The 12,291-nt window shown below is 42.0% G+C and overlaps 1 protein-coding gene across 3 annotated transcripts in view; it reads left to right on the top strand.

The window, feature by feature from the left end:
- Nucleotides 1–8,791, top strand: part of flrt1a (fibronectin leucine rich transmembrane protein 1a) — a 45,606-nt gene extending 36,815 nt beyond the window's left edge. For all 3 annotated transcript variants that reach the window (XM_084941878.1, XM_084941876.1, XM_084941877.1), the window contains one exon: nucleotides 4,470–8,791. In XM_084941878.1, coding sequence (XP_084798004.1) covers nucleotides 4,547–6,601 — 2,055 coding nt within the window. In that variant the 5' untranslated portion in view covers nucleotides 4,470–4,546 and the 3' untranslated portion in view covers nucleotides 6,602–8,791. The remainder of the gene's footprint in view (nucleotides 1–4,469) is intronic.
- The last annotated feature ends 3,500 nt before the right edge of the window (nucleotides 8,792–12,291 follow it).

The raw sequence follows: 12,291 nt of genomic DNA, 5'->3' as shown, positions 1-12,291 counted from the left end.
TATCGCTGCGAGGATCTGTGGCCCTTTTGTTAATGCTGAAAGGATTTACCTGTAATCTGGCTGTCTTGAGGAAGAAACGCTGAGCCAAAATAATTCAGGGGAAGTAGCTGCAGTGAAGAGGACAGAGAATTAAACTGGTGGCCCGACAGAACGTATTACAGTGCTGTAAAGATAAAACACGTTATAGTGCTGTGGAGCTATATATCAAATCTTTCTAGGGTCCCGTGAGCTGCATACCCACCCGCAAACAAAACCCTGGAGATGAATCCCAGGCTATGAATCAGGTGAAGCACTCTGTAGCTACCCTACAGCTTGTATTATTTTGCAGCAGCATTTTCTCAAATATATATGGGGTAAAATACATGGTATTAATTATTTATTGACATGTATTTCATTATTCCTTTAAGATATTTAAGGGAATGAGATGCCAAATGCTGAGTTTGTGAAAGCGTCACAAACACAGAGCTGAGTAATGAAAGCACTGGACTTGTTTTTTAGCGAAGTGTCCAGATTTATTTAAGCATTTTAACAGTTATTTATCTCTTTTACATGATGTAGTGTACAATATTAGTATAGCATCTATTTTCTAGTGGTCTTGGAAGAATCTGGAGCTCCTGAACATAAATCCAAATCAGGGTCATTACAAAGCTTAGACCCTCCTGCTGCGAGGCAATGGTGCTAACTGAGCCACCGTGTCACTTAATATTTATATAGGTTATATACACTGGGTCTTTGTGTCAGCAGCTGAGATAAGAAACGGCTGCACGCAAATCCAATCATTCCTTCATGCCAGGAAATCGGTAAACATAAACAAGGAAAGGGGAAAAAAGTACGTTGGTGTGGGGCGAATCCATTAATGCTGCCTTAGCCTTTAATGTGTTGCCCAACCTGCCTCTATGACATATTCAGAGAGGGGAGGTTGATAGAAATTTAACAGGATTGTAATGCATTGGTTTCATTAATTAATTTATAATGAAATTGTATTACGAGCTCCAAACACAGGGACACATTTGATTTAAAAATATGCCAGGTGTATAGCTAAATTACATCTTGCATATGTTAAAGAAGCAGAACATGGAGTACAACAGAGATTTATTTTTTCTTTTAGCTTCGTATAATAGAATATAATAGAGTATAAGTGTATAATCCTCTAGCTCTATTTCTACGCAGAGTCATATAAACCTGCTGCAACCTTTAGGATTTGCCTAGCAGGCCATGTTTTTCTATCATGATCTCAGGTGTTTTGAGTTCCTTGTCATCGCCCTAAGCATCATGCTTTGCGTCATCTTTTCCTTCCCCCGTGTCCAATCTGCACATCTAAAATGTTCTCTATGTGAGATAAGCTGTGGGCCACTATTATCGTTTCACCGCCATTAGTGAAGTGGGTTTCCTTAAACGTCAGCGGCCACTTTGGTCATCTAAAATCCACTTTTGCAGATGTCTCAGTCCTATCCCTCTGTGGGGTCTTAATGGGGAGATGGGATTTAAAGGTCTTGCACACAGCTGCTTTCTGTCACTCCCCCTCCCCTCTGTCTCTGTTTTTCTATTTATTTATTTTTTTATGTAAATCGATCTAGTCTTGGGTTCCAGTATTAGATTGGGGGGTTGTTGTGTGTACTGTACTGTGCCTGAGGCGGCTGGCTGTCTGGCTAACACATTACCCCACATCCCTGCTTTACTCCCCACTATATATACTCTATATACTCCCCACATATAGATTGTCCACATGTGGGTTAATGTTTTTGCAATTTGATCCTGCATGGATAGACAAACACACAGTAAGCATTCACACACGCGCAAACACAAATAACAGTTGTGTGCTCTTTACATTTTCATGCCATTTTCTAATAGGTGCAGACAAGTGAGCAACCACGAGGCAAAAAGAAAAAAAAATGCTGAAATGTGTGTTTGCTATTCTTTGTGGCACCTGCTTAATCCAGAGAATCACAGCTCAATATGCTCTATTAATCCCTCTGGCTCTGTGCACCACTTCAATCCCACACCACATCTATCTTGTTTTTATAGGGCTGACCCAAATACTCCAGTGTTGAAGAGACTCACTGCTGAAGCTCTTGGGATTCAAAAGTCATCCATTCTTTAGCACTACTCTGCCTCTCGCTGTCTCGAACACACAACCTGCATGCGCTGGAAAACCCAACACCAGAATACATTATACTATAGTCATAAAAATGAATCAATATCAAAGTGCATAAAGTAAAAAAACTCAGCTTTTTAAATGTTTTATTTCACTCTTCAGGTTCCACTTAAAGTGCACTGACACCACTTTGCTGTGTCAACAGGACTGAAGAGGAAATAGGCTCAAAAAGGGATTAGTGAGTAGCAGTTTAGCTTTGAATGTGAATATTTTGCGGAGCTCGGGACACAGAGCACAGATGTTAGTCTCATTTCATATCTGACAAAGTGTCATGAGAGGAGATGCTAAAGGACAGTACAGTAGAATAAGTCCTAAATAATGTGTGACAAATGCATTTTTTTCCTTCTGCTTCTGCAATAATCTGCCCTGTAAGGGCTATAAATGTAGAAATATTTGAACCACATTTGAGAGGGTTGGGAAAAACAGTCTAAATGTATTTCCAAGTTTCTATTCAACTCATGAAGACTGAACTAAGAGAAACTGTCCAGAAACTGTGTGCGTTTTTTTTTTTAAATATCACCCTTCCCATCTATAGAAATTCAATTTTTCTTTGTGTGACACTTTCTGCTGCAGCCAAGATATAAATTGCTTTCAGCCTAGTTCAATCTCAGACATCCACTTTTTTCTGCTGCACTCTATGTTTTTAGTGAAAGTATCAAATGGTTACAAACATAAAAGTGTCCAAATAGGCTGGATATCTAGACCTTGAAGTTCAACTGGAAATCTAACATAGTAGTGAATTATTAATGCACTCACCTGTTAACATCTGCCACTCTTAGAGGAGAATAAGTGCAATCTTCCCTTTGTGAGAAAACAAATATACAACATTTGGACTGAAAAGTGAAAGACATTCATTAATTCTCCACTAAAACGATCTCTGACCTGCCACAGCTGAACAACTGCAGAGGCCTGTGCTTGTCCTTTTTTTTCAGTGGTTCATTACACTTGAAAATGAGTGAAATGTCAACGAAGTTTGTCCTCACAATTTTCACTGTTTTTGTAAGAAACATGCATGCATAAAGTTACCTTTGCAAATACATGTTTAACAAATTCAGCATGCAGCAAATGTGTCATTTGTTTTGGTTCATTATGGTGCCGTCTAACCTACGCTCTGTATGAAAGCCGACTGGCTCTGGCAGATCACCTCGGATTTGTGAGGAAATCAATACTACAGCCTGGCTATATGCTGCTGCGTGGGCCTTAACGTTCTGACTAATGGCTCTGGTTATTGAAGACTGTGATTGGCCCAAGTTGTCACTGATGGTGTTGCAATTTAGCGGTTTCCAAATCTCCATCGTCAATACTGTGTTTGACTGTTGTGGTGTGTCTCAGTTAGTCAGTAAAAACAAAAAACAACCCGCCCCCCCCCCCAAAAAAAAAACAAAAAACAAAAAACAAAAAACAAAAAAAACTGGGATGCCAGTCAAGGTCTGAGTACAGCTTCCCATTGTACAGTTATGGTGACTGCAAATAGTTAATTAGCTGTCACATCATCTGCATCCAGCTACAGAGTATATCTTTCCATTCCACCTATGATACATAACTCAATTAAGCAGACATGATTTTCAGAGAAGTTTTTATACAGTTCCTAGTGCCATCCTGACTTCTTCATGACGTTCGATCAAGACTAAAACATGCCTTTCCTTCTAGATAATGAAAAGTATCTCCAGATCTGTCTAGCTAATACAGCCATCTGCTAGCAACTCCTAATGGAGTTGGAGTATGGAGCCTCTCAACAGCTCTTATATAATTCAAAAGTGGAGAGGAGTGTCAAGATTTCATATTTACACTCAAGGTTTAATTCTACGTGTAAGCTTGAATTTGTCACTTCTGTTGTTGCTTTTCCTGAGACAAAGTATTTACTCTCCATTGAACATTCAAAACAGCGCACACAAAAGTGTAGTTTTATAACTGTCTGTAATCTTTGATTATTGTTGCTAATTCAACAAAATGATTGTTGGCTGTGCAGTTGTCGTTTTTTTTGTAAATCTTGTTGGCTTTGGCTCCATGGCAGAATGTTGTGAGAGGCTCTGTTGGGAATCCTCACAGATCCATCCATGTGTGCACATCCCCCCTGATGATATGATTGTTAATTGTTGAAAAAAACCTAAGTGTTGTTACTGAGTGCAAGATGTCTCAGTTTAGACACAATAATTGTAGCATATTCCGAGATTCTATTAATGTTTAAACATTAGACGATTGAAGTACAGCATGAAGCTGTTTAATATTTCTGAGCTCATTAAAATTTTACCAGAACAATCTACCAGTTCATTTGTGCATCAGTGCTAACGGTTAATTTCTCTTTGTCTTGCAGGATGGAGGTCACAGGATTCCAGCTCCCTGCAGTGATTTGAGGATTAACCACACCCTTGGGAAAGAGAGACAGTGCTTATGTTCACCATAATGGCACCTGTGTGTGCAGCCAAACTAAGGGCTTGGCTCTTCATGCTGTTCATTTGGTTGACACTACATACCAGCATGCTTCAGTTTGCTGCAGCCACGATACAAGGGTACCTTGGAGACACAGATATGACATGCCCGTCTGTATGCAGGTGCGATGAGGACTTTATTTACTGTAATGATCGTGGTCTGAACTCCATTCCATCACTGCCTCCTTCTGCGTCCGTCCTGTACCTTCAAAACAACCACATAAACAACCCAGGCTTGCCGATATCCTTGGAGCACCATCTTGCTGTCTGTGTGGTCTACCTCTACGATAATGAACTGGATGAATTTCCCATGCACCTGCCACCATCTGTGCGTGAACTCCATTTGCAGGACAACAACATCCGCACTATTCCTCGTACCGCACTGGCTAGGATGCCGTTGTTAGAGAAGCTCCACTTGGACGACAACTCAATTTCTACTGTCTCTATTGAGGACCAAGCCTTTGCTGATAACCCGCGGCTGCGCTTGCTTTTCCTTTCACGCAACCACTTGTCCAGCATCCCCTCAGGCCTGCCTGCTTCTCTGGAAGAACTCCGTCTAGATGACAACCGGATCTCAACTATCCCAACCCATGCCTTCCGAGGCCTGAACTCACTTAGATGTCTTGTCCTGGATGGGAACCTTTTGGCAAACCAGCGCATTGCTGATGACACATTCTCTCGCCTTTCCAACTTGACCGAGTTATCTCTAGTCCGCAACTCCCTCCAGACCCCACCTGTCAACCTACCCAGTGCCCATCTGCAGAGACTGTCTTTACAGGATAATGCCTTGACTCATATGCCACGTGGTTCATTGGATGGCATGCATAGGCTGCAGAGGCTGGATCTGTCAGGAAATAACCTGACCACACTGCCAAAAGGACTGTTCAAAGATCTAGACAACCTGAGTCAGCTGCTGGTGCGAGGAAATCCTTGGCACTGTGGCTGCAACCTGCGCTGGCTGTATGACTGGCTGCGTGCCCGTGGTAACTCCATCACTGTCAGAGGTCTAACTTGCCATGGGCCTGACAGGGCGAGAGACATGTCTTTGACAGACCTGACAAGTGAGATGGAAGAATGTGAGGTAGTCAGATCAGGGTCCAGAGAAAAAGGGGGCATAGGTGGAGCTGAGAGCTCGACCACCAACACTCCTCCACAGGGTTCTCTCTTCACCCTTCGTTCAAAGCGTCCAGGTTTGGGGTTTCCTGACTCCGGGCTAGACTACACTCTTAGCAGCAGTGGTGTCGGGAAGAGCCTGGCCCTGAACGTGAAGCCTCTGTCACACAATAGCATCCGGGTCACCTGGAGTGTGGCACAGCCCAGCTCTTCCTTTAGGTTAAGCTGGCTTCGACTTGGAACTGGGAACACCATGGGATCAATCACAGAGACCCTCGTCCGGGGTGATCATCGAGAGTATCTGCTTACCTCGTTGCAACCACGTTCTAACTACATCATCTGCATGGTGCCCCTACCTGCCAGTTCAGAAAGCAAAGGGATGATTCCTGGAGATGTTGACTCCGATGAAGCTCTGGTTTGTGCAAAAGCTGAAACGTCAGACATCAGCCCAATGGAGGAGGAGGAAGGTCAAGACTCACGGCAGATGACAACGCTACCCCTGGCAGGGATCATTGGTGGGGCTACTGCCATTGTATCTTTGGCTCTTATTTTTGGTGTCTTTTGTTGGTATGGACATAGGACTGGACATTTGTGCACCCGTGACCACTATACTCGCAGCAGCTCCAGAAAAAGCAAAACCTATGATGATTACATCGAGTCTGGCACAAAAAAGGACAATACCATCCTGGAAATCCGTGGCCCAGGGTTCCAGATGACGCCAATGGCTACTTGCCAGCCAATGCAGCCAAAACCCTTACGAGAGGATTACATCATTCATACCATATTCCCCTCCAATGGCACTGGCTTGTATAAAGGTACCAACAATGTTTCTAATGCAGGACATGGCTCCAACCGTGGCTATAGAGAAGGAGGAATCCCAGATATAGACTACTGTTACACATGATGTACTGTACCTGATTCTCTTCACAGTGTTATTGGTAAACTGTATAGATGCACAATATCCCTTCGCATGGACACTGAAGCACCCCTCTGTGCCTTCTTCTTCTGGTCTCCCATTCCAAATGACCTGCTGTTTGCTCAACTGAGAGTAGTATATGTGATGAACTGGAACTGAAACTGTGCAGGAACAGTTCACTGCAGGAAGCAGCACCCAATGCTCCAGGTGTAAATGCACAGCTGAGTGTTTTTTTCACCATCTTAGTAATGGCCTGTGTATGTTTCCTTTTCTGCTCTTTCCCTGTGACATGTAAGCAAAGAATGTATCCTCTGTGGAAAGGTCAAACTTAGCAAACTTAGCAGGTAGAGTTCCTCTTTCACACGCAGGAGCCACACCAGTCAGCTCAAGGACTGGTGAGAAACAGACATTTTTGGTACTCATTTCCTGCTCACCGGTCATACACAGTATGTAGTCTTATCAACTCATTGTTCCAAATGCCTCAACTATATTGATGTGCCCTACCAGCTATCCAAGGAAAGGGCTTTGTAAAGCTGTGAATTGTTCGATTTCAAACAACCCAATAACCACTTGTCTTAAAATAGGCTTGTTATTACCTTATTAAGTAGTTGGCAGGGTGAAGATCTTATAAGGGCTGGTCAGCCTTGGTTATAGCTCTTGAGGTCATTCACCTGAGATCAGTATTGTAGTGCTGCACCGGATAAAATGCAGCACGAGTGTGTAGATAATTTCCTTTGGTACCGACTGGGCTGTGTTTGAAAAATGCTTTGCTATTTTTTATCAGTGGTTTGTTTAGTAATGAAATCCTGCACAGCTCTCTTTATTTATTTATTTTGTTCCCAATGTGATGGTTTTTGTCTCTGCTAAAACAGCTTTTTTTTCTTTTCGCCCCCGTGTTTTTCATTATTGATGAATCCCAGCTTCTGATGAAGACTGTGGCTTTGTTTCTTCTAAACAAGTGCAGAAAATATACCGATGGCTGTCTCCTGGTTCATGTTCTGTTAAAACCAGCTGAGTGAATTCTTGATTGTGACCATTCTTAACATTATGTCATTTTTAAAAATTAGACTCCGCCCAAAGACTAAGCATGTCAGCCTGCTGAGACAGTAATGATCAACCTCAGTCCTTCTTTTCCGATGTTGTGCCTGTGTGCGTCACATGTGACTTCAGTTGGTGGCTTTTGGTTGTAAAATGTTTCTCCACATTCTTAAAGTTAAGACAGCTTTTGGTTTGTTTTTTTCAAAGCACCCAGACTGAACAAAATACTAATGTGGAGTCTCTTTGGGGAGGCAGACTCTTGCGAGTGAACTTCAAAATTCGAGGGCAAGAACTGTGAGCGCAACTGAGAGTTTAAACCGCAACACTGTTGACCTACACTGTGGGGCGGCGGCCAAGCTGTGTGGGCGGGTGGACGGACAGGTTGGGCTAGCAGCAGGGTGACTCCTTGGCGATGGGAGTTCATTGATGTTTGTTTTAGCAACGTTAAAAGGCCTCCACTCGATCCACCTCTTTTATTACTGAGCAGCACTAAAAATGTAAATGTATTAGCACTTAGCAGGGAACAGGGATAAATGTAACGACAGGCACGGGGAGACGGAGGGTAAAGAAACATCTCCATGCGCTGACGAAGACGCAGGATTGATGGCTCTGGCACAGTGAGGATCACCCATGCATAAATCTGTTTGGCATATTAGCTTCTACCCTTGGATTTAATATTGTCCATCAGTTGTTTACCACTGTGTTGCTCTCAAAGGGGACACCAATTGTGCTTCCTTGACTATTGAGTCTGGCAGAGTTTTACACTGTTGTCAGACAATATGTCAGTGGAATGTAATTATTATTTTGCACCCAGAATCACCGGCTTTAAACAAATAACATCTTACTGGCCTGGCTAAATTTTGTTTCGGGGAATGTTGATATAGTGTAATTGCTATTTTATATGTGGGTCTATTTAAGATGCATACTTCCTCATCATTTGTATAAATAAAACAAAACAAAACAAAACATGGCCACAGTCACATAAATATTTTTTCTGATGAAATAATAAAAAGTAATGGTGCCATTACTTTGCGTAAAGAAAAAATGAAAAAAAAAATGATGTGAACCTGAAAAATATGTGGACTTTTCTTTATAAATTCATCTTCAGAGGGGATCAATAAAAGTTTTATAATCTTGTTATTACTGCAACCTATCATTTACCTTATGCCAGGGGAGCCATTGGTGGGGAATAAAATTCTATTTGAGCAAGCTGGCTTTTATGCACGAATTAGACCTACATTTTGCTTGCATTGGATGAGGGTGCCGAGTACTCCTGGGATAATCAACTACTACCTGAGTTTGAGACACTCGGAGAAAAGAAAAGCAGAGATAAAATGGAGCAGAGAGGAATCAACAAGCTGCTGCCCGCAGTGACTTTATGTTTGCATGCAACACCGAATGTGCTCAACTCTAAATTAACAACTTCATCAAAACACTTCAGATGAAACAGAGTAATCAGTCTCTGCTGGGCTGACATTTTAGTCCAGTTGAAGGACTTGGAGCATCAGCTGGATGCCCTTCACTTACCTCTGGATTTCATCTGCCTGATCCAGCCTCTTGCTAATTTAGTCGAGAATAACAAAGATGTTGCATTTGCAATACAAATTACTAAGTCAGTCAATTAATGATTAAAAGATAACGACTTTAAAGAGCAACACTGGGGTGAAAAGGAGCCTTTGGTTGAAAGCATATTCAACAATACCCAGGATCACAAGAACCTGTGCCCTTACAGCACCAGGCAGTGGTGCCGTGGTGTACTAGCACACTTTGTTCACTTTCACATCTCTGCAGAAACTTGAGAAAATACACCACTGGACAGCAAAACCTCAGGAGGGGTAAGTTGTTCTTAAAGCAAATCGCTAATGAAATTCAACTTTTTTTTACATAGCGCCATATCACAAAAGCAGTTGCCCCAGGGTGCTTTTATTGTAAGGCAAAGACCTTACAGTAGTACTGGGAAAAGCCAGAGTTAGGGGAGGGAGAAAAAAACATACAGTTTCAATCTTCCATTAAAACAATCCCCACATCCACAGTGTTTGCTAGTTCCATTGTTTCAAGCTGCAGACCCTGAAGAAACAGTGCACATTTACCTCGTTTGCAGGTAACCAGTCTCCACTGATTGAGTATAAATGGAGAAGCTATTAGCAGCCTTTGTATACCCGCAGTCATGTGGAGTTTGACTCTCAAAAGAAGGCTTATCTCTAATGTCTTTGGTGGACTAAAAACACCCCACGAACCTGACATATGCTGATATTCCAAAAGAAGACACCCTCCTTTTGTTACTCTGCTGTCGCAGTTTGGGGATTTGCTTTCTTTGCCTTCTTCTATACTGCTTCAGTTTCTTGCTGACACACATTTGACTGCCACAGAACTGCAGTATGCTGCTATTTGTTAATGTTTATGCCCATGGGAGTGCAGAGGGTCTGCGAGAGATTTAATGAGTGTTTCCACAGATGAACAGAGTGACAGCTGTTGCAAAGCATTGTGAAGAGCAGTATCCTCCAAGCAGAATAACAGAAGTTGATTGGATTCACCTCTCCTTGACATGCTGTTGCTGTGAGTCAACCTAATAAAATATCATTAATGCTTAAAAATATACGTTTTATTCATACTGCATCTCTTAGATTCTGAATGACACTTTTGAACTTTACTTCTCCAGTTGTCTTTTCCCTTTGGACGGGTATAATTAAAGTAAAGCTTGCATGTTTTATTAATCAAAAACAGCTAAATCATTTGGAACACAAAGCAAGCCTGGTTTTAAAGGGAAACTCTATCAAGTTTTCAATGTCAGTTGGGTTTAGAAATAAGTGAGCCTTACCAGCTCCACCAAGGCTCACAGACCGAAGCTACATTGGCTGCTACTAGAGCAGTCTTGTTTTAAAGACTTAAGTCGAGCATTTTAGCTGTCATTGTCATGTTTTTCTCAACCATGCATCTTTTTGCAGCCCCTTGTAAATCACAAGATAGCCAATGATATCCATGGCCCATTAGCTACCACTTGAATTAGCAACTGAGACCAACTCATTAAACTCATTAGGAGAGGAAAGACTTCAGTACAGCTGGACTTCTACTTGCAAGTAGAGCAGTTTCCCCCTCCTGGCCATTAAAAAGAATGCAGTTTTAGAGCTAGGAATGCAATGCAATGCGTCACAGAAACTCAAGCAGGGGTAATTCTAAGGGTAAGGATTGATTTGGAAACTTGCATATAAAAGAATGCAAGAGAGAGAAAGAGGAGGCCTACCGAGCAAACTGGAGCTCTAACACATTAAGCTGTTTTAGAAATACCTTAACCTTTGCAGGCTTTAAAGGAGAGCCATCACTTCACCTTATATCACCCAGAAAGGCTTTACTGCCAACAGTACAGATGTCTATGCTGCTGATCTTGGACTGTGCACTCCTTCTTTTGAACAGCTTTTGTGCTTCTGGAAATGAAAGAGTATCCTATTGTCATGGTCAGCCGGATCACAATTCAAATAACAGTGACCTGAAGGTTGGGCAGTAACCTATTTCTTGGCTCACTTCTAGACGATTTAAGACCGGTCTCTGTAAATCTCATTGTGTTCTTGCAAAAAAATGTGAGGGGAATGAAATATGAGAAATACAATATTGAAAATGAGGCCAAAGGGGGATATTGCAAGGGAATAGTGGAGATAGTGGAAATGTTGGCGCTGGGAGCTGTTGAAGAGTCTCAAAGCAGATGGGCTTGCTTGGTTTCTAATGCAGACGCTTTAATAATGTTTTCACAAGACTTCAAGAGTTAAGAGTTGATCAGTCTGATCATCGTAGATAGGCTTTATATAATACAGCGGGATTTTGGAAGGAACGCCTTGTCTAAGCTCCTAAAATCCCGAGGCATGACCTTGTTGATTCGAACAGTGCAGACACAAATTGTACTGATGACTCTGCAGGTGAAACTTTTTCCTAAACTTTTCTAATTTTGTCTTCTTTTTCTTATTAAAAAAAAAACGTTCTAGACTTCAGTGGTGCTGTAGCTGCAACTCTGCACTAAAGATGACACCCATATCCAGTCTTTGTCTTGTTTGCCCGTATTTACAAAATATAATCTAACACTAACACCGATGTGGCAGCTAGAAATCACAAACTGTCAACAAAATTCAGCGGTATGACGGTTTGACAGCCAAAATAACAGAGATTTGAAGTGCGTAGATTAAACTTTCCTCATCTTAGAGGCAAGTGATTTAAGTGACTATCAATTGGAGCATCGGACAGAGTTGACTGACAAGGAAGTGGTGTTAAAGACATTTGACAATGTCCACTGTCAGCTACAAATCTCAGCAGAACTCAATATAATAAACAGCTCTCACCCTGTGAGCTGGTGTAGAAATTTTACATAAGAGCAGCAAAGGTAAGATGGAACATGTAGTACTACATGCATCAGCAGGGACCTAATTTTGATGGCCCAGAAGGAAGGACCATTGACAAGAATGTCGCAGGAAACCCTACAGTGCTAACTCCTGGATTGCCAATTCCCTCTTGACACTGATGGTGCTCCAGCAGCCTTGGTGTCAGCAAACAAACAGACAACTGCAGATTGGGAGCCAGACATAATCCGAGTCTCAGAGGGACGTGGCTGAGCTTGTTAGCTAGGGCTTACTGGTATGAGTGTGGAATGAAGAGGA

Source organism: Perissodus microlepis, chromosome 10 (genome assembly GCF_051167445.1).
Source record: "Perissodus microlepis isolate ML-2025 ecotype Zambia chromosome 10, ASM5116744v1, whole genome shotgun sequence".
In the NCBI taxonomy this organism is placed as follows: Eukaryota; Metazoa; Chordata; class Actinopteri; order Cichliformes; family Cichlidae; genus Perissodus; species Perissodus microlepis.
This window is presented reverse-complemented; position numbering and strand designations above follow the sequence as displayed.